The sequence below is a fragment of the Tachyglossus aculeatus genome, chromosome X1 (assembly GCF_015852505.1).
Source record: "Tachyglossus aculeatus isolate mTacAcu1 chromosome X1, mTacAcu1.pri, whole genome shotgun sequence".
NCBI classification, from domain to species: domain Eukaryota; kingdom Metazoa; phylum Chordata; class Mammalia; order Monotremata; family Tachyglossidae; genus Tachyglossus; species Tachyglossus aculeatus.
Genome location: NC_052101.1, coordinates 97272575 through 97295943, shown reverse-complemented (window position 1 = coordinate 97295943; position 23369 = coordinate 97272575). Strand labels below are relative to the sequence as shown.

General features: G+C 44.8%; 1 protein-coding gene across 6 annotated transcripts in view; it reads right to left on the bottom strand.

Annotated features, from left to right (window-relative positions):
* The window catches only part of SRGAP3 (SLIT-ROBO Rho GTPase activating protein 3), a 319900-nt gene that overhangs the window by 58402 nt on the left and 238129 nt on the right, over window positions 1-23369 (bottom strand). For all 6 annotated transcript variants that reach the window (XM_038771992.1, XM_038771993.1, XM_038771994.1 and 3 more), the window contains exons 5-9: window positions 17458-17643; window positions 14691-14819; window positions 6713-6934; window positions 4253-4354; window positions 1117-1314 (exon numbers count right to left, since the gene is read on the bottom strand). In XM_038771992.1, the coding sequence (XP_038627920.1) occupies window positions 1117-1314; window positions 4253-4354; window positions 6713-6934; window positions 14691-14819; window positions 17458-17643 (837 nt within the window). The remainder of the gene's footprint in view (window positions 1-1116; window positions 1315-4252; window positions 4355-6712; window positions 6935-14690; window positions 14820-17457; window positions 17644-23369) is intronic.

Sequence of the window (23369 nt, the reverse complement as noted above, 5' to 3'; positions counted from 1 at the left end):
GCTTTCCTGACCACCATCATCACAGAGAAATGACATGAACTAGGTGGATTTCTTGGCTTCAGCACTGATGCTCTGAAAGAAACAGCTACTCTGTCATTAGGCCTGGAGGCAGATGTCATAAGGCATATTGTGTGGCTGTAACTGTTAAAAGGATATAGTCTCTATTAGGCCAATAAGTGACCTATAGGCTCTGCTCTCTCCACTACCAAAAGGAATTATTTTCTAGCAGATATGAATAAGGCCCAAAGATTACGTTCCTCTGAACCGCCAGAGTGAAATATTATGTATTATGTATGTATGTAATACTATGAGTGAAATATTACAAAAAACATCACCAAATGGTGGTAAATCAATCCATGGAATTAGGGAGGAGGTGGAAAGATGACTTGCCAGCCACTTATCATCTGCATTATTTCCTTAGCCTAGGCCCAGCCGAAAGAACTTGCGACATTCAGTGATTCAACTCCACAGCTGCTATTACTTAGTAAACTCTGCATCTAGTCAGTGTTATTCATTCTCATCATAGCACACAAGTAACGGTCTTGGTTAATCTTTGTGTCACATGAGTTCAGAACAATTATTTTGAACATTCCAGATTACACAGTTCCGCCATAATACATGTTTTACTACGCACTTTGGCTAGAATGTCATTCTTTCAACAACGTGAGCCTTTTTGGATAGAGTGTACCACGGCATTGGAATAATAATAATGTTGGTATTTGCTAAGCGCTTACTATGTGCCGAGCACTGTTCTAAGCACTGGAAAAAACATTCTCCAGACATGGTGAATATTGCAAGGCAGATTTTCCTTAATGTGAGTTTTCACAAAGAACATGAGTCCTGTGGTACAGGAAAAGTGGGCATATTCTGTTTTGGTTCATTTTCAGGATTACTTTTGCTTTGGTTTTTAAGTCTCTTTTCATGCTCACTTCCCCTGTTTCAGAAAATCAAAGCAAAACGACCTCTTGTGTATTTCATGTGAATTCTTAGGTCTAATTAAATGAAGTCACTTTCATAGCTCCTACAGGTTCCTGGTGCCCTCCAGAGAGAAAAGTGAATGGGACAGCAGCCATCAATTAGTACTGGGTGTTCTGTACAGCACAAGATTAGACTCACCGTAAAATAAAACATTTCAGTTTCCTGTTGGTTGGCTCTCCGTTTGGCAATGTTGATTTTGCTCATATATGTCTCAGAAGCAGCAGATTTGACTGACTCGGTGGAGCGGCTATGTTGGAAGGCATCAGATACATCAAAATCTTCTACCGTCAGCATATCCTGCAGAGTTTGCATGGTGGCATCTAATGTTTTTCTGACCTAGGGAAATGGGAAGTAGAGGAGGAAATGGGAGAAGAGTCAAATAAGCAGTCCTATAAAATACAGGGTTGTCCCGCTTGATTGCTGAACTGCATCTTCAACCAACCATCTGGAACTGATTCTCACCTCTCTCTGCAGGCATTGATTCAACTAACTCAAACATATCAGCATCCATCTTTGACCAACTGGCCTTAAAAGTCTCCACAGGAAACAGCTTTGTCGCTGTAAAGCCAACTAAAATTGAGCCATGTCATAGCTTTGGCCCAGTGTTTCAGAATGAGTGTCATACAATAAAGAACTCTATCTGGAAGAGACCTCAAGAGATCATCCGGCTCAGCCTTAAATAATAAAATAATAATAATAATAATGGTATTTGTTAAGTGCTTACTATGTGCCAAGCACGGTTCTAAGTACTGGGGTAGATACAAGGTAATCAGGTTGTCCCACGTAGGGCTCACAGTCTTAATCCCCATTTTACAGATGAGGTAACTGAGGCACAAAGAAGTGGCTTGCCCAAGGTCACACAGCAGACAAGTGGAGATGCTGGAATTAGAACCCACGTCCTCTGACTCCCAAGCCCATGTTTTTTCCACTAAGCCACGCTTCTTCTTTAAGGGAAGTTCATATCTAAATGGTTCCACTGCAGGGTATCAAAAGATTGGCCAAGCCAAGTCCCAAGCAGTGGACGATCAGGGTGGAAACCCCATCTTTCGGGGGCTGGTACTTGTTAGAGAAGTTTTGGGAGGAGGAAAAGGCCAGGAGAGAGGCAGTCCTCTAGTAAATGTGTGTGTCTGTGTGTGCCTGTCTGTGTGTCTGCGTGAGTGTATGTGTCTGCCTGTCTGCATGTGTGTGTCTGCCTGTCTGTGTGTGTCTGCCTGTCTACGTGTGTCTGCCTGTCCATCTGCATGTATGCCTGCCTGTCCGTCTGCGTGTGTGTCTGCGTGTCCATCCGCGCGTGTGTGCGTCTGCATGTCCGTCCGTCTCTGTGTGTCCTTGTCTCTCATCCACACATATCTGGAAAGCCAGTGGATACTAGCTCAACTCTGCCTGCTGTCTAGGACCACTTCTGTGGATCACTGATCCCCAGGTAATGGTTTGTCTCCAGATCCATTTAAATCACGCAAGTGGGATGGCAGAGGTTCCAATTTTTAATGCTCTCTTAGAACAGAGGTTCCACAACCTGTTCCACTGATATGGCCTGTTCCAGCATGTAATCAGTTTCAAGAAGTCCTTCTTGAAGCCAAACTGAAGTCTCTCTTGTAGCAATATGAACCCATTCCCTCTTTTCTGTGGATATTGAGAGCAGCTACGCGGTCTTCTATGTGCAGGTTTGAGATGATGAATTAACTAGGGGGAAGGTTAGAGGACCGGGACATCCAAGTGTCTAATACATATACAGCTGGACTTGGTTTTCAAAGACGCTACTAATGGTGAGACCTTAACCGTGCATGGGAGTGGGTTGAAAAAAAAACAACAACACGTAATCAACACTCCCAACTGTAATGGGGGGAACGTAAAGATAGTTCTTTGTCTCACTCATGTAGTTGGTATTCCACTCTTCGTGATGTCTTGGCTCAAGAAGACCAATGGTCTCCCACCAGTTCACTACTCTGTTACAGTGTTTGAGACCATCTTGAACTGTGTTTGAGCCATGTCTTTAAAATCAGTTACCAGCTGATATTTGAGGGAGGTAGGCAACCCTCTCTCCTCTCTCACTGGGGAGTTAAATATAGTACATTCCTTCCCAAAATCAATGGGAAAGTGCTGGTTGATAGAACCATGGAGGCTAGAGCAGAAGGCCAGTAGTTAAGGGGTCAAGCGCTATAGGGAGAAATGAGCTTAGGCCAGTGTTTATCCAGTGATATAACACTGGTTTGGAAATTTAACTTCACTTCTTATTCCAGTCTATTGTAACACTGGAACATCAGTCCCCACCATCTACTCGTGGAGATGAATATAAGTTTGTCAACTGCTTTGGATGTCTTAATTGCTGGATATTCCACTATCTTTGCAAAGATCTACTCACCCTCTCACCTAGGGCAAGTTATGATTCATGTCAAGGGAAAAGAGAAGTAAGAGCAGGCTAGAAAAATATGCTTAGGCATTGGAAAATTATTTCAGTTTACCTGCAAAGAATTCCTATCACCCTATTGGTGAAAAGATGATGTTTAGACTGATCCCTGAGGTCAGGGATCATGTCTATCTACATTAGTGAACTCTCCCAAGTGCTTAGTACAGTGGTCTGCACACAGTAAATGGTCAATAAATACCCTTGATTGTTGGTTGTTTACAAAATAAAGCAAAAAAAAAAATTTTTTTCCAAATCAATGAATGAATGTACTTGTCCAGTTTAGGTTCCTAATCTTCAATGTTAAAATTCATCTGCTGTCAAAAGACAAGAAAGCCATCCCCCATCCACATGCTACGACAAGCTCAAGATGTCAGGAGATGCTTCCATCATCTCACTGTTTTGGTTCCCTGAAGGATCTCTGATTGCACATTTTCTCCAGTGCTAAGACACATGGTTTGCCCTAAATCACCTAGTGATCTAGTGAACATCACCCACTGAATCATTCCAGCCTTCACTGAGACTTAAAGAAAATGTCACTTTTAAATATATCAAAAAAAGCTTTGCATGCACAATTTTGTGACTGCAAAATCTACATTAGTTCTACCCACAATTACCAATGCCACCCTGAGACATTCCTAGCTAACCCAATCTCTTACCCGCTCCTCCTAGCACTAAGAGAGCAGAAAGCATCTGTGTGCAGCAAACACCCTCTAAACTTCCTTTAGAGAGACAGAATATACTCAATTTCCTAAGCAGATGCTTATTTTCCTGGCTGCCCCAAGTGGGATGCAGCACATAACTATGAGGTCCAGCACATGGAAAGTAAACATGTTCCAAGGGCAAAGACGATTTAATCAAATCACTCACCTCTTCATTCTCTATCTTGAGGGTGGCCAGTCTTGACTGCAGCTGATGGTAACGCATAAGCAACTCAGTCTGAACTGGCTGCTGGGCACTGACCTGACACACCTGGATCGATAAAACCAAATTAGGAAATGAGTTACCCTTTTTCCCCTCTCAACAGCGAACAGATATGGGAGTGCAATGGAAATCCGGGGGATATTAGTTTTCCTTTTTGGACTATGACCGAGGTAGAAGGGAAGGAAGAGCATAATAAATAGAAGCAACATGGCCTAGTGGATAAAGCACAGGCCTGGGAGTTGGAAGGATCTGGATTCTAATCCCGGCTCCGCCACTTATCGGCTCCGTGACCTTGGGCAAATGACTTCATTTCTCTGTGCCATAGTTACCTCATCTGTAAGATGAGGATTAAGAATGTGAGCCCCATGTGGAACATGGACTGTGTCCAATCTGATTAGCTTAGTACAGTGCCTTGCTCATAAAAGCACTTCCAAGCACTTCCATTCCATGTAAAAAAATTAATTTATTCAAGTGTATTTACTGAGCACCTTCTGTGTGCAGAGCATTCATTCAATCACATTCAATTGTATTTATTGAGCACTTACTGTGTGCAGAGCACTGTACTAAGCATTTGGGAAATATAAGTTGGCAACATATAGAGACGGTCCCTACCCAACAATGGGCTCACAGTCTAGAAGGGGGAGACAGAAAACAAAATAAAACATGTAGACAGGTGTCAAAGTCGTCAGAACAAATAGAATTAAAGCTATATGCACATCATTAACAAAATAAATAGAATAGTAAATATGTACAAGTAAAATAGAGTAATAAATCTGCACAAATATATATACAAGTGCTGTGGGGAAGGAGGTAGGGCAGGGGGATGGGGAGGAGGAGACGAGAAAGGGGGCTCAGTCTGGGAAGGGCTCTTGGAGGAGGTGAGCACTGTACTAAGAGCTTGAGAGAGTACAGTACAACAATGAACAGACACAACTCCCTGCCCATAACAAGCACATATCTCTTCTGCATGCAGTAGGGCAAAGGAAATTGGTGTTCTGTTTGAAAGGAGATGCTTTCACATATCCTGCTTAAAAGGTACATAATGATATTTTATTATTTCATCTTTAATGCATGAAGATTACTGTTTAATTCACACTTCTGTAACAGCAAGTGGACTCTCGTCCCTCGAATCCTTTACTACCTGGAGGAATGAACTTCTAGCTAGAAAGAACCAATAAAAATGGAACTGCCACCAAGAGATCAATTGCAGCAACAGAACGGGTAAAAGTGACAAAGTCCTCAGTGCCATTTGCCGCTATACTCCTACAGCCAAGATGTTGGCTAGCTAGTAGAAACTCTTGCACTTAACATCAACAGTTTCTGATCAGCCATCCTCCCAAAGTGCAGAAGGAGCTGGAGGAGAAAGTGGCTCTGCAGAGCTTCAGGGAAGAGTGTCAGAGGGGCTTTAATCTATTAATCACAGCTCTATGCTAAGTGCTTAGGTTTTAGAGAAACTGGGGAGCTGGAGACAGGTGATTTTTGGAGACTCAGTGTTTTGGGGGCAAAAACAGGTTATGAATCCCAGTGTCAGAAGCACCCCAGGTTCCACCACAAACAAAAGGGCAACCAGCCCCAAGTTATCCAAACTAAGCAACCCCCAGATCCCAGTCACTAGCAGGAAATTTACATCTGGAATTTTCAAGCACTGGGTTTTTAACTAGTCACTGGGGTCTCCTTAAAGAGGCCCCATAAATGTAAAAGGGACTAGAGGAAAAGAAAACATAATAAAAGAACTGTCAAAGGCCACAAAGGAATATTGAAGCATTCAGAGGGGCCCCTTCTCCAAAGGGGCAAGGTCTGAGAAAGGCAGAGCTGAAAGGTCGTTTTTAGACTGTGAGCCCACTGTTGGGTAGGGGCTGTCTCTATATCTTGCCAACTTGTACTTCCCAAGCGCTTAGTACAGTGCTCTGCACACAGTAAGCGCTTAATAAATACGATTGATGATTATGATGCTTACTATGTGCCAATCCCTGTACTAAGTGCTGGTTTAGAGACAAGATAATCAGGTCCCACATGAGGACCACAGTCTAAATAGGAGGGGAAACAGGTATTGACTCCCTGTTTTTCAGATGAGGGAACTGAGACACAGAGAAATGAAGTGACTTGCCCAAGATCACACAGGTGACAAGTGGTAGAACTGGAATTAAAACCCAGGTCCTCTGATTCCTAGGCCTGGGATCTTTCCACTAGGCCATGCTGCTTCTCACATTTGGGAAGCCATAGAGTTCCAGTCCACTTTCTTTCCTGGATTCCTTCTGCTACAGTTTGGAGGATGTTGGAGAGCCATGTATTTTGCTGGAACCCAGGAAATGATGGAGGAAAGAAAGAAGAGCTCAAAAAGCAAACGTGGAGAACAAACCAAGGGAATGAAAGGGAGACGAAGGGGCTCCCATGTGGATCAAGTACCTCATCCCCCATGTGGGGCTGGAACTCAAACTTCAGCGGGGGACAGAAGACCTGATTGCACATGTCCATGACCGTGTGTTTGTCACTCCGTGCATCCAAATTATCCACTGCATTCTCAATGACATCTAATCCCTCGTGGCGTGAGGTTTCCAGGTTATATTCAGCAGAGAGGTAAGTCCTAAAGGTTCTAGCCAGACTGGCATGAAATCCCAGATCACAGCACTTAAGGAGAGACAAATAACAAAACAATGAATTGCAAAATACCTACTGAGAGCAGTGGCTGCTGTCATTTTCATTTCTTCAACAACCAAGAAACACAATTAAAATCCACAACAAAATCCATTATAATCAAGCTAGCAAAATTACAGTTCAGCTTTGCCAAACAAAAGCTTTACCACCCTATCCTATAATCTGCTTCCCCTTGCTTCCAGTTTAAGAGAGATGGCTCCAGTGAGTAGGTGAGAGGGAAAAGAGAGAAAATCTGTTGATCCTTCCCCCTCTGCAATAAGAGAAATGTCAGTAATGGGGAAGGAGATGAACAAAATTCTGACCTAGGGACAGTGAAGTACCATTGCTCCATCCCCCAGAGCTTCTGTCTCATGCTATGGTTAAACAGGTTCTGCTGCCAGAGGAGGAAAGGTTCATTCTGGTTCTCTCTGGGACAAACAGTACAGTAATAATTAGTAACAATTGTGGTAGCTCCTTGTGGGCAGGGAATGTTTGTATTGTATTTTCCCAACCACTTAGAATAGTGTTCTGCACACAATAAGCCCAAAAGAGGTGGGGCTCCAGGCAAATAAACACTGAAACTCAGGGCAAGATTCCTCAAATCAGTCGATCAATCATATTTATTAAGCGCTTACTGTGTGCAGAGCACTGTACTAAGTGCTTGGGAAGTACAAGTTGGCAACATATAGAGACAGTCCCTACCCAACAGTGGGCTCACAGTCTAGAAAGTGGGCTCACAGTCTAGAAAGAGATGTGAAGGACAGAAGGGGGATAATACCAGGATGGAGCATATTATTATTATTATTATTAATATCATACTTATGAAATGCTTACTATGTGTCAGGCACTGTTCTAGCACTGGGGTAGATACATATGGAAGAGACAGAGGTAAAAAGAGAAAACTGTGAGCCCCATGCGGGACAGGGACTGTGTCCAACCTGATGAACCTGTATCTACCCCAGCGCTTACAACAATGATTGGCACATAGAAAGTGCTTAGCCAGTACCATAATTATTATTAAAAACCTTTCTATCAGGATAGAATGCGATGAAATATTGGATAAAAAGATTTTGCACAAATGGCATTGGTCCAGGCTCAAATTCTGCAATGTGAGATTTCAAGAACATAAGGTTCTTCAGAAAGCCAACCCCTCCATGTTATAGGAGAATTAATTGTAGCTTTGCCCCAGTGGAGGTGGTGCCTACAGAACACAGAGCCTTAATGGTGGAGCTTTTGGGAAGTCTTCAGTTCTAGGTGCTGAGTTAGATACGTATGGAAGAGAAAGACGTGAGAAGAGGCACTTCAACGGTCACTCAGAAGTGGCAGAAACTCAGTCAAGTTGGCAACAAAGCTGACTCTGTCCCTCTGGAAACTTACTGGTTTCCTCTAGGATTTTGGAGGACTCCACATCTCACTTGTGGCTCATTCTAGCTCAGCTTCCCCTCCCTTTCATTTCACCCTACACAAACATCCTTTGGCTATCTGGGGAAAAGCAGAGAGGAGTAGATATGAAAGCAAGAGTATACTATTCTCATGGTTAATGTATAGGTGGAGCCTCTGGAAAGAAAGTTTGCTGGTTGTCCTAGAAAGGCTACCTCAGCATGAGGGGTCTGGGAATCTGGGTTTTAATCCTGACTCTGCCACTTGTCTGCTACGCATCTTGGGTAAATCATTTCTCTCCTCTGGGCCTCAGTTTTCACATCAGTAAAATGGGGATCCAATACCTGTTCTCCCTCCCGCTTAGACTGTGAGCACCCTGTGGGATAGGGACTCTATCCGATTTGATTATCTCAGTGCTTGGCACCCAGTAAGTGCTTAGCAACTAGCACAATTGTTAATAGCACTAAGCCTGAGGAGTAGGAATAATAAATAAATAAATAATTTTGGTATTTGTTAAGCGCTTACTATGTGCAAAGCACTGTTCTAAGCGCTGGGGGGATACAAGGTGATCAGGTTGTCCCACGTGGGGCTCACAGTCTTAATCCCCATTTTTCAGATGTGGTAACTGAGGCACAGAGAAGTTAAGTGACTTGCCCAAAGTAACACAGCTGACAAGTGGCAGAGCCGAGATTAGAACCCATGACCTCTGACTCCCAAGCCCGCGCTCTTTCCACTGAGCCACTCTGCTTCTAGGAGAAATCAAAATAGCCATTCATCAATAATGTGTGCTTTCCCTGTGTGTTTTGGGTAGAATGCCATTGAAAATTATGGAACATTCTTCCCACAACACATACCTACCTGGATAGAATGTGATGCAATATTGGAAAAAAAATATTTTGCACACGCGACTGGTACTGGTCCAGGCTCGAATTCTAAAAGGTGAGATTTCTTGAACACAAGGTTTTTAGAACACCAAACTCTCTGCGTTATAGGAGAATTGACTGTAGCTTTGCCCCAGTGGAGAGGGCAACTATTGAACAGAGAACCTTAATGGTAGAGCTTTGGAAATCCTTCAGGATATGGCTGAGTGCCCAGACCCTGCAAGTGAAAATCTTAATCCTCTGCAGCTATAGGAGTATACTACTGGCAGCAGTGGATGAATGTGAGATGTTGCATGTGTAAAAGCAAACCAACTGCAGCTCTAGCAGGAGGGAGAGGTCGTCACGATGAACAATAAAGAGTTCACTGCTTTTCCCAGAATCGGTCAGTGTCCTCTTTCTAGTGTTCATCATTATCCAAAACCTTTGATCAGAGTTCGAGTTCTTTAACGATGCCTTCAGCATATTTACTCTTCACCTAAATTTCATTCCAACTACTTCCCTCCAATCATCTATACTCTTTGTTGACATTGGCTAGATTTTTCTTCACAATGCACTCTGAAGGTATTCTGAATTCAGTGTCATTCTCTTAGCTCAGCCATTGCAAAAAACAAAAATCTCACAACAATTACAGCATGGGCTTTTCATTTTACCCAGAGAAAAATCACCAATGCTTCTCCAACAACACTAACAAAGATGACAAACCCAGTTTCCTAAAGGGTTTCAGCCATTACTGAATTACCGACCAGACAATGTTTCTGTTCAAAAAAGAAAACACACAAAGAGCTGCAGATTCCATGACCCAGCTCAGAGACCTTGGGTGTTTCTAAAATTATCTCTAGACCCGGTAAATTTCACATTTCCTATACAGTATGTTGTATGGTTTTTTAATGGCTATTTATACTTATAAGTCTCCTTCGTTCCCCATGTTGTGCAATCTTCTTTTGGGAGGAGAGTGTTTTGGGACCTGACCTCTAACCCACAGAATTTCCCCGGAATACCACATTAGCAATTACATTTTTCACTGATTTTTATAAACCAACTGAGTTGTTATAAAATCTAATCGGTCCCTGTGGATAATTGTCTTGGAGCCTTAAAAGATCCTGACGTGAGGAAGGAAATTTGAAAACTCTATCAACACAAATTCTCAAATGAAGGATTTGGATTAATTGCTGCCAAAATCCTCTCAGGGTCTTGACAATGTGTTGGTAAGCAAACATCGGCACTGCAGTCTTCCGGCTAAAAATGAATTTTCAATGTAAATGACTAAAGTAGTAAACTGCCAGGGCTGGAAAAGGCACTTAACAGATCATCTAGTCCATGCCCCTGCCTTCAAGTAAGACTGTCCTAAATCATTCTAGAGGGATGAAAATACAGCTATTTAATGCCATGCTGCTGCTGCTGTGCTAATAATACTAACTGTATTTGTTAAGCACTTATGATGGGCTAAGCACTATACTAAGCAATGGGGTAGATACAAGAAAATCAGGACAGACTCCCTGTCCCACACAAGACTCTCAGTCTAAGGGGAGGGAGAACAGATATTGAATCCCCATTTCACAGATGAGGATATTGAGGTACAGAACAGTTAAAAGACTTGTCCAGGGTCATACAGCAAGTGGCAGAGCCAACATGAGAACCCAGGTCTTCTGACTCCCAGACCTGTGCTTGGTTCCACTAGGCCACACTGTAAAGAAGCAGAAGTGTCTGTTCCTGTTCTTAAAGATCTTACAAGGTAATGGGGAAGGCAAGAACATATAAATTGATGAATATGCAATAAAAGAATATAAGGAGATATTAAAAAACACATATAAGTTGATAAACAACAAATAAACCAATAGGTAAATACATAAAGTGTACGAGTACTGAGGGGGTGGTTGAGGGGAATGAATGACTGGGAAGATGGGGTAATTAATTAGGAAACACCCCCTAGGGGTGATGGCTTTCTAATGAGCTTTGAAGGAGGGGGTTGTGGGGTGTGGTTTGGCAAAGTAGTAGTAGTAACAGTAGTAACTGGGTCAAATAATAACAATTGTGGTATTTGTTAAGAACTTACTATGTGACAATAATGTGCAAAGTGGTAGAGTAGATCCAAGGTAATCAGGTTGGAAACAGTCCCTGTCCTAAATGGGGCTCACAGTCCAAGGGGGAGGAAGGGCAGGAATTTCATCCCCATTTTACAGATGAAGAAACTGAGGCTCAGGGAGGTTAACTGACCTGCCCAAGATCATTCAACTGGCAAGCTCATCAACCTGATGGGATAGCATTTTATCACTCACCCCCACCCCGTGGCAACCCTGGAAAACCACACAGTAGTCTGAACAGCAGGCAGGCTGGGAGAGAAGGGGCCAATACAGAGCTGCCTGAACCCCTAGACTACAGGTGTCAATTGGGCAGACTCCTGGGCCAATCAGGAGGGGAGGCAGCATGGCCTCCAGAGAAGCAGCATTTCTTCTGTGGAAAGAGCACAGGCCTGGGAGTCAGAGGATCTGGGTTCTAATCACAGCTCCACCAGTTGTCTGCTGTATGACCATGGGCAAGACCACTTAACTTCTCTGTGCCCCAGTTACTTCATCAGTAAAATGGGGATTAAGACTGTGAGCCCCATATAGAAGAGGGACTTTGTCCAATCTAAATATCTTGGATTTACCATGGTGCTTAGTACAGTGCTGAGCACAAAGTAAACAAGTAACAAATATAAAAAAAAAGGTGCACACAAACAAGGAGGCAATCCCACAAAAATGCCCACTGCATGGCCTTAACCCAATGCTAGCCATTCCTTCTGTGGCCAATTGCTTCCCAAACTACTACAGTGGCTGTCTGCCGGAGTTTGTCAGTGTCATATGACACCTGTCTACTTGTTTTGTTTTGTTGTCTGTCTCCCCCTTCTAGACTGTGAGCCCGTTGTTGGGTAGGGACCGTCTCTATATGTTGCCGACTTGTACTTCCCAAGTGCTTAGTACAGTGTTCTGCACACAGTAATCTCTCAATAAATACGATTGAATGAATGAATGAATGAATGAGCCAGGGTTATAAAATAGCCCCACGAGAGCACTGTCAAATACTCAAACATAAAGCTAAAAATGATTCCCAGGAAAATAAGAAGACTGAGAGCAGTATCCAGCAATTCAGAGCTTCAATTGCAGCAAGGGTTGCTTTTTCTTGAAGGCTGCAGGCCATGCCACGAAGGGCTACTGCACAGTGGGAATATGGCTTTGGTGTTGACCAAAGGGCTCTGCTCAGCAGAAAAATCTGGGAGAAGGAGCGAGGACTGTAGACTGTAAGCTTCTTGTGGGCAGGGAACGTGTCTACCAACTCTGCTGCATTGTTCTCTACCATGCACTAAGTACAGTGCTCTGCACATACCAAGCGCTCAATAAATACCATTGAATGAAAGAATGTAAGAGTTTTCTCTCTGCTTCAGGAAGCTGCTTCCCGCTGTCCTTTTTCTCAACTTCTGTCCTTCTTGCCACCTCACCCACCTTCAGCAGGACCGGCCCAACTTTGTCAATGCTGCTCGGTCTACGAGGAGTCAGATTTATGAAACTACGAAGCCCTTCCAGTGGGGCCACTGCCAAGGGACTAGATGTAAGATGACCGGGGTTGGACCACCTTAAGCCCCTTGGGGAAGGAGGAGCCAGAGACCCGTAAAACTAAGAGACCCCAGGCAAGGCTTGGGAGCTATGAGCTCTGGTGAGGGAGCTGTGTGGACCTTTCCCCTAGGGTACCTCACAGGGCTGGACCAGAGGGAGGGTTGTGCTGATCTCCAATGCCATACACAAAGTGCTCAAACTCTGATCAGTGGAGTGGGGAAAGCAACTCACCCGCATGTTCTTTCTTCTCCTGGGTGAGTGGCAGTGCCTCCCTTCTGTTCTCTAGTTCTCTCTCTCCCGGTCTCCCCATTACAAAAACACACATGCACATACTGTCACTGCCCAGCCCCTACCCTTCACCTACCTGCCTAGCAATGGAGAAAGAGTGGAGTTTCGGGGCTCACCAGAAACACCCAGAGCCATGCTAGGAATACCCCCTCCTCCTCTGGGTCTTGGTGAATTCCACAAACTCTGCAGCCAAGATTGTTGCTTTAGAAGAAGATACTTTCATTGAGGTCAAAGTACACTAGAGAACTGACCTAGTTTATTTCTTAAGAAAGTATTTTAAAGCAAAGTCCAACTGAAATTCTAAATCCCCCTGTTAATTAGTTAATGAATTTGGTTTTCATCAATACTTTGAATAATATTTTGAATCTGCACAGTCTTTTTATTTCTCCAAAGGGCTTTCCCCAACAATAATCTCATTTTATCTTCAAAAAATCCTGTGAGGAAAGTAGAGGTAGGTATTAACCCTGTTTTACAAATGAGGAAACAGACACAGAGGAATTTTAAAACTTGCCCTAGGACACAGAGTAGGCAAGTAGTTGAGAAGTGATTCCCGAACCCATTGTCTTTTCACCAATAACAAATATGGAATGAGAAGCAGCAGTGTGGCCTAATGGACAGAGCTAGGGCCTGGGAGTCAGAGGACCTGGGTTCTAATCCCAGCTCTGCCACTTGTCTGCAGTGTGACTGTGGGCAAGTCACTTAACTTCTCTGTGCCTCATTTCCCTCATTTGTAAAATGGGGATGAAGACTGTGAGCAGGGTCTGTGTCCAACCTGATTAATTTGTATCTACACCAGTCCTTAGTACAGTGTCTGAAACATAGTAAGTGCATAACAAATGCCATAAAAAAGTTAAGTACTTACTATGTACCAGAAATTGGGCTGAATATATACAGGATAAACAGATAGGACACAGTCTAAGAGGAAAGGAGAACAGGTATTGAATCCCCATTTTACAGATGAGGGAACAGATCCAGGGAAGTTATGTAACTTCCCCAAGGTTGCACAGCAGTCAGGTGGTGGAGCCAGGATTAGAAACCCAGGTCTCCCGACTCCTATTCCTATGCTCTTTCAACTAGGCCTAGCTGCTTCTCACTAGACCACGTACGCATAACGTCTAGCAAAATGTTTCAACATACTGTTAGGTCTGTCCCATGCATACATTCTCAATGACTTTGAAAACCCAAGATAAAGGTGCCAGGCAGTGTCACTGCAACACAGGGTCAGTCACTATTTCTATGACAGCCACACATGTAAGTACCTATTTACTTGTGGGCAGACACAGCCCCCGTGTCCAGGTTTAAAAAAAAAAAATCCCCTCAGACCTTGGGACGTTTGTGGTAAACAAACAGCTCCCAGTTCACCAGCAAGAAACAGCCCAATCAGCTTCCTCTGACACTACAGAGCACTTCACAGAAAAAGTACAGGGGGTATATTTGCTCAAATCTCCATCTGCAACTCCAAGCTGCCTTGAGAGAGGAAAAAGGTGAGCAAGAAAGAGTGAGCACACACGCTTGCACGAGAAAGAGTGTGTATGTGTGTGTGTGTGTGTGTGTGTGTGTGTGTGTGTGTGTGTGTGTGTGTGTGTGTGTGTCTGGTGCTAGGGCACTTACATCGATCAGGTCGGAGACATCGTGGATATAGTATTTACTAATAGCTGCATTGGTAGCCGCCAGGTTCAGTAAATAATCATTTCGGGCTTTAGTACACTTCAGTTTGTTTTCAGAATACTTGGCTTGTCTCTGAAACAGGGAAAAAGAAAACAGAAGACTCCATATTAGCTGCCAGCTCCCTTTCCTGGATTTGCCTGCTTGCCTTGGGGATTTTTTTAAACAGCTTAATCACCAAGATCAATAGATGTAATTTATTGCATGCCTAATGGATGCAGAGCACTGTACTAAGTGGACAGCAATAGTGTGGACAAATGAAATCCACATACCTCACAATAATGAACAGTGCCACCCTCCCCATGAGCCCCACCCCGCCAATCCATTATCACAGCTGCAACATAGGGCAAAGCAAACTGATTTGATCATCACCACCTTCCTCCTTCTCATATCCAACCTTAGATCGAGGCACTGATGAACAGTGAAACGGCCAGGAGAGCAAGTGAAACAAATACTATTTAACTTGTCTAATCATGAACAACCAGGAGGCTCCCTCCTAGGTTGCCTAATGGGCAGGTATCCTGGGCTTGGCTACATTGTAAGCTCCTTGAGGGGAGGGATTTGACTCTGGTGTGCTCCCCCTCTGGACTGTGAGCATTGTGGGCAGGGAATATGTCTGTTTATTGTTATACTGTACTCTCCCAAGCACTTAGTACAGTGCTCTGCACACAGTAAGTGCTCGACAAATATGATGGATTAACTAACTCTAGGGCTCTGGCCAGAGTAGGCACTCAAATACCATTGGTGGAGTCTCTCAACATCCTCTCAGAACAAACTCAAGTTTGGCACTGACAGTAAAAAAAAAAAAAATTTAAGTCTGGAATGCCAGCGGCCCCCACCGCCCAAGTTGGCAAGGCTTTCTGGTTGGATGTGGGTGAACAGCCAGCCACTGAAGAGGCCGAGCATACAGGCAAAGGGTTATTGGGGAGGAGTGGGGGATGACAGTGGAAGAGGAAAGGCTGCGGCTGCCGGCGCCCCAAAAGATAGTAGGCAGCTGAGGCCGGGGGTGCCCCTCAATGGCCAACCTGGGGACCTTTTCCTATACCAGAGATGAGTTTCAGCTGGTTCTGGCTTACTCCCAACTCTATTCCAACTACTAGACTAGAAATATATAACCTTGGCCCTGGCTCAAAAGAACATAGTCCTTGCCCCTGATTCAGGCATCCAGCAGCCTCTTTTCTCCTGATCAAATCCTCTAGCTCTTTTACCCTCACTTCATATCTTCTTTTTTTCAACTCTTCAATTTTCTCTGAACTTTTTCCAACTTCTCCAAGTCCCTTTGAAGCTCTGGAGCACACAGCGTATAGTGGACTCATTTTACTAGCACTGAGGGTGATCAGACGGTTACCTCATGTCTTTTATGTTTTTGAAAACTTTATGACATTTGAAATAAATACCAAAATGCCATCTCCAAAGAGTGTTCAACTATTCCAAATTGGTGGGATTTTAAAAATTCATTTCCAAGCTCTTTGTATTAACACATGAATGATTTCTTGGCCTTAGTCACTGTTAAGTAAGCAGTTTTTTCCCCTTCACTTGTGTTTTGGGGAAGTCTGTGGGTATTCCCCAAATTGGTGACCAGACATTCCCAATTTAGGTAGCATGGACCAGAAATCTAGTGTCTGTCCCACCTCCCACTAAAGAAGAAAAAACAGGTTGGAGAAGAAGCATGAATATCTCAGCTGATGAGAGGCTTCCCATGGGAGAGGGGGAGGGTGCAGGGAGGGTAGAGGGGGAAGGGGAAAAAGAGAAGGAAGGCTTAAGATGGCCAAGAGACCATGGACCTGTGGATCCAGGGCTGCAATTTCCAGGCCTGCAGGTCTTGGGCTCTGTCAGCCTTGGGGCTCGTCAGGCAATTTTAGTACCTGGAGTCAGTCCAGAGGACCCCCTGGAGACAGACACTAGCTCACCCAGGCAGAAGCATAGAAGGCAGAAATAGAAAAGCTGGCCCCACATGAACAGGACTGTGTCTTCTGGTGGAAACAATGAGGAAGGAGGCAGCAGGAGAGGACATGGTTGCAGAGGTATTGGGTGAGAACTGTCTCCTCCCCCTTTTCCACTCCTTCGTCCCTCTCTTCCCTTTATTTCCTCCTTTCTGATCTGACCCTAGCCCATCCTTCCTAATTTGTGGTTACATTTCCTAAAATCATCCTTGAGCATTCGACTGTTAGTAATGCTCACGCCAGTTCTGGGCTGCAAACTGAGAGGATGTCTTCATCAAGTCTCCCATCATCCTTACGCACCGTTTCCCAATTTCCTGTTGCCTGGATTTGCATTACATCCAGCAGATTACAGGACACATGGATCATGTTTTACAATGTTCATCCAATTTGTTGACTGTGCTCCTGTGAGGAGAAACCAGCCCCATTTTCCACTATTGCAAACAAAGTTTGTGAGCTTATCTTGTGATGAGCTAGGTGCTTCATTTGCCTGAGGATGGGCTGACCTGGCATGAATTTGGCCCATTACCCCTATCACATCAGCTTTGAAGTATTCTCTATTACTCCACTCTAGCTTTATTGCTACTGAATGCCACAGAGGCATAGAGGGCTTCTCCCTAGAGTCTCCCGATAGCTTTGCACGAAACCATGCAGGCATTCTTAAAAGAGCAGGCTGCATTCTCTCACCCTCATGGTCATGGGCTGGAGAGGAAACTGGGGCCAGCCAGGTTAAGGTTTCCCAGATTTGTCCCAGGACCAAGAGCACCACTCACCTTCTCCTTCATCTTCTCGATCTTTTTGACGGAGCTCCGGCGCTGAGGCCGGTCTTCGTGCCGCAGCAGGTTCATGCTGATGTCCCCTGATTTGTTGTACTGCTTCTCTTCTTGTTTCTCCGCTTCTTTCAGCTTGCTCTCAGCACTGATGCTCTCCGCATGATACATATGATAGGTTTTCATGACCTGGGGAAGCAGAGAGCGAAGTTCAGACTGGACTGTTTACCCCCAAGTTTCAAAATGCCATTCCCAACACCCAGGCCTGGAGTCCGGTAAAGAACAGGCAGGGCGGTGTAATTCCCCTCCTGAGAGGGTAACGTTACAATAGTTGATCAACCAATGAAAACACCAGTAGTCGAAAATCTTAGTATAACCATCAGAGTCCCGGCATCCCGGCTCTTTTTTTGGGGGGTGCCTACTTCCATCTTCCTCATATCAGTCTGTTTAGACATCTGCTTAGGCGCCACCCTGTAATGTCACAAATATCATTCCACTACTCTTTTCCAGTCTGCCAGGTTGAACATTTCTTCTTTTAAATCTCACCTCAAAGCCCAAAAACTGTGAAGCTTTTCCCTAACGGCTCTTGTCTAATTTTGCCATAGTGAGAGCTGCAGAAGAATCTAAGGGAAAAGAAAATGACTCAATGAAGAAACTCAGTACCCACATCCTGATTTCCTATTTTAAATATGGGTAAATTCCATTTACAAATTTAGCAGAGAGCGGAGGAATTTCCTGAAACTGAAAACTCTGTGAGCTTATGAAATGTTGCTCTATTCCCCATTCCCTTTCCAGCTTTCACAAGCCGCCTTGTTTCTCTCCCTTCCTCACTGTTCGCACCTCTTCCCCATCTGCGGCTCCCGCTCCCCCTTCTGCTTCTCTGTCCACCTCCCACTACTTGCTCTCCTCTGTGATAGTTCTCCTTTTCCCCTTCCCTCATTTCTATTTCCTCCTCATCTTCTGCAGTCTCCCTTTTGTCCAGGACAGCTGCTGCCACCAGAACAGTATTAGCTAAGTCCTGAGCTATGAGTGGTCCTCTTCCAGGCTCCTCTCTATATACGCTGCCCTGGCTTCCTTTCCTCCACTGCTTCCATGATCTCCACAAATCCCTCCACAAAACTGTACAGTAAGTGCTTAGTACAGTGCTCTGTACAAAGTGCTCAATAAATACGACTGAATGACTCCCCATCTTCTCCCTCTCCAGAGGGAAGAGGAAAAGAAATATAATTATTTATATATGTCTCCCACTTTAGACTGTAAGTTCCTTGTTGGCAGAGACCATGTCTACCAACTCTGTGGTATTTGACTCTCCCAAGTGCTTAGTACAGTGTTCTGCACAAGACAAGTGCTCAAAAAATACCATTGATCGATCGGGAAAGATAACCTTTGTGGGTCATTTGATTCTGGGCCAGCTAGTAGTGAACAAGTGGTAGTTTTTTATACTTTAGAGAATACTATCCATTAGAAACTTTTGAGCCCCGTGTGGGACATGGACTGTGTCCAATTTGATTAGCTTGTACCTACCCCACTGTTTAGAACAGTGCCTGGCATATAGTAAGTGCTTAACAAATACCATTAAAAAAAAAAAGAACTGGATAAAGAGCCATCTTGAAACCTGGCTTTGCAGACCTGTTTCAGAGGCCCTCCTCAGTGCTACCTGCTCTCCTCCCACTCTACATATTTGGGTTCCACAGCCATGAGGTTCAAGGACAACATTAGTACAGTGCTCTGCACACAATAAGCATTCAATAAATATTGATAAGGATGATGCCAACAATGGTATGACTACTCTGACCTGGGCTGTGGTGATGTAACTAGGATTAAACTTCCCCAAAGGGCACTGGTGGGGCCCAGCTCCTGTGGGGGGAAAGCTTACCCTTGTCATTGAAAGAAAGGAGAAAGGAGAAGCAGCTGCTAGCTATCACGTTCCACCTCTGCCCACCTTTCCATGATTGGTTTACAACTTGATAACTTACAACTCCCACAGCAAATGAAAGACTGCCAGGAAACTTTTGCCATCCAGATTCCTCCAGTTAAATCAATGGTTTATAATCCAATCCTCCTGCCCCTTCCTCTGAGTGGTTTCACCAGGAAGGATCTGATTGGTGGTAAATTCTGCCTGTTAAGTTCCATTCTATGTTGCTTCTCATGGCAGCAGGCACTAGGATTCCCAGGTCTCCTATCAGTCCCATGCTCATTCCATAGCAAAAGCAAAAATCCAGGGAAAAGGGAAGTCAGAAATTATGCGGGGACAAGGGGTGGGGAGCAATTTGGATGCAATAGCTGGAGTTGGGGCAGGGGAGAGGACAAAGCCTAGCAGAATTTCAATACCTTTTGAAGTCTGTTAATAAATAGTAATAATTATAATTGTGGTATTTATTAAGTGCTTACTAGCTAAGAAGTCAGACAGAAAGCAGAAAATACCCTCCAGCCCCTACCCAATTTGTGGAGCTGGCAGCTTTTCTCCTGTTTGTCCACAGATCCCTGCAAAAAACCCAAGACTTTTTTCCTTGCTAGGAGCAGGGTTGGGGAAGGTATGGGGCAGGTGAATAGCCTGGACCCAGGCTTCCAGGTCCAGGAAATGTGGGGGCAAATGAGTGGTCTCTGGGGAGGTGGCCCTATGGGGTACAGAGTCCCACCCTACCTCGTCCCCTGAGCTGTCCCCTCTTCGCTACTGCCTGGAAAATGATCAACCTTGGGGACGTTGCTGAACAGGAAGAGCTCTGTCCATTCAGTTGGATTAACTCCAAGGTACCCTGCCCAATACAACACCCACCCCCCCTCATCACACACACACACACAGCCTCATTCTCACCCATCCCGCAGTCGACCCCTGGCCTGGAATGCCCTCCTTCTACACATTCGCCAAATTAGCTCTCTTCCTCCCTTTAAAGCTCTACTGAGAGCTCACCTCATTCATTCATTCAATTGTATTTATTGAGCGTTTACTGTGTGCAGAGCACTGTACTAAGCGCTTGGGAAGTACAAGTTGGCAACATATAGAGACAGTCCCTACCCAACAGTGGGCTCACAGTCTAGAAGGGGGAGACAGACAACAAAACAAAACATATTAACAAAATAAAATGAATAGAATAAATATGTACAAATAAAATAGAGTAATAAATACGTACAAACACATATACATATATACAGGTGCTGTGGGGAGGGGAAGGAGGTAAGGCGGGGGGATGGGGAGGGGGAGGAGGGGGAGAGGAAGGAGGGGAAGACAACCAGGCCTCCTCCAGGAGGCCTTCCCAGACTGAGCCCCCTTTTTCCTCTCCTCCTCCCCTCCCCATCCCCCTTTGCCCTACCTCCTATCCCTCCCCACAGCTTTTATATATATTTGTACAGATTTATTACTCTATTTTACTTATACATATTTACTGCTCTATTTTATTAATGATGCACATATAGCTATAATTCTATTTATTCTGATGGTTTTGACACCTGTCCACATGTTTTGTTTTGTTGTCTGTCTCCCTCTTCTAGACTGTGAGCCCACTGTTGGTTGGGTAGGGACTGTCTCTATATGTTGCCAACTTGTACTTCCCAAGTGCTTAGTACAGTGCTCTGCACACAGTAAGCGCTCAATAAATACGATTGATTGATTGATTGATTGATGATTGAATTTATGCACACACAGAACTTCACCAATCCCTGGAAGTCCTGACCCCAGAAAATCCACTCAGGGGAGTATCTTGGGAATTCAACTGCTAACAGTCTGGAGGCTATTTCTACAAGTCAACAAAAGACTGTGAGCCTGCTGTTGGGTAGGGACCATCTCTATATCTTGCCAACTTGTACTTCCCAAGCGCTTAGTACAGTGCTCTGTACACAGTAAGTGCTCAATAAATACACTAAATAATCGAATGAATGAATGAAAAGGGCTTTATCATCATCATCAATCATATTTATTGAGCGCTTACTTTCATCATCATCATCAATCGTATTTATTGAGCATTTACTATGTGCAGAGCACTGTACTAAGCGCTTGGGAAGTACAAATTGGCAACATATAGAGACAGTCCCTACCCAACAGTGGGCTCACAGTCTAAAAGGGGGAGACAGAGAACAAAACCAAACATACTAACAAAATACAATAAATAGGATAGATATGTACAAGTAAAATAAATAAATAGAGTAATAAATATGTACAAACATATATACATATATACAGGTGCTGTGGGGAAGGGAAGGAGGTAAGATGGGGGGGATGGAGAGGGGGACGAGGGGGAGAGGAAGGAAGGGGCTCAGTCTGGGAAGGCCTCCTGGAGGAGGTGAGCTCTCAGCAGGGCCTTGAAGGGAGGAAGACAGCTAGCTTGGCGGATGGGCAGAGGGAGGGCATTCCAGGCCCGGGGGATGACGTGGGCCGGGGGTCGATGGTGGGACAGGCGAGAACGAGGTACGGTGAGCAGATTAGCGGCGGAGGAGCGGAGGGTGCGGGCTGGGCTGTAGAAGGAGAGAAGGGAGGTGAGGTAGGAGGGGGCGAGGTGATGGACAGCCTTGAAGCCCAGGGTGAGGAGTTTCTGCCTGATGCTCAGATTGATTGGTAGCCACTGGAGATTTATAACTTTTGGCCCTCCTCTCTCCTTTTCCCCATATTCCACCCACCCTACATTTAGTACTAATCACAATAGCCTGGTGACCTTGGGTCTCTCTCCCCTTCCCCATCCCTGGCAGTATTAATAGAGAGAGAGAGAGAGAGAGAGAGAGAGAGAGAGAGAGCACGAGAGAGAGTGAGTGTGTGTGTAAGTGTGAGTGTCTGTCTCTTGAGGGTCAGAGGGATGAGAGATGTGATGCGATGGGGGGGGGGGGGGGGGGCGGATGACAAAGGGTAGCACTTTCGGTAGGTGTCTTGTGGAGATGGGGCCCGCAGTAACATGTGGGGAGCTTGGGAGTAGGGTGGCCACCTGTCCAGCTTTCAACTGGTCTGTTCCCTCTCTAGTACAGGCACAGAACCAGATGCCTTTATGTCCAGTATATTTCAAGTGCTCAGCCTCCATCCAGCTTGGCTCCTGCTGCCAAGTTAGTGACTTGGAAGCTATGTCCACTTTGACAAGGACCTGGAACAATGTAGTGGATCAGAAGACATGCTTTAGGTTCAGGGGTACTGTTACATGAACCTTAGTGGCCAGTATCTGGGAGGCCCATCAGTGGCCACCCTAGTAGGGAAAGGAGAAGCCTGAGATGCAGGTCATCCCCCACCACTGCTACCTCCTTGAAGCTCCCTCTGGTCCTGGCTAATGACTGGTTAGAGACTTTTGCATACAACTTGGCCATTCAAGAGCCATTTGCCAATAATTCAGTAGATCAGTTGCATCACCCAAAAGTTCAACAGATGCTAATTTGCTCCCCTCCCCAAGCCCCTCAAGCACCAGAACACGGATAAAAGGATTTGTTTTCATTGTCCTAGAACATTTGGAAAGACAAACACATCTGTTGCTTTCACTTAATGTCCTTTTAGTCAGAGAGAATTCTTTCATCATCTGCCTCCAGAACTTAGAGACTTGGTTTCATGTTGTCTTGAACTGGCCAGCCATGCATCATTTGATTTTGAAGATCAATATGGTATAACTGCTTGGGCTTTGCTGCCAACAGAGAAGCAGCGTGGCTTAGAGGAAAGAGCACAGGCTTGGGAGTCAGAGGTCATGGGTTCTAATCCCAGCTCCACCACTTGTCAGCTGTGTGACTTTGGGCAAGTCACTTCACTGGGCCTCAGTTACCTCATCTGTAAAATGGGGATTAAGACTGTGAGACCCACGTGGGACAACCTGATGACCCCAGCGTTTAGAACAGTGCTTGGCACATAGTAAGCGCTTAACAAATACCATCATCATTATTATTATTAATGACACAGTGTAGTGATGCCCCATTTCTGGGGTCCCACACTTTGTGGTGGCTTCAGAACCTAAATC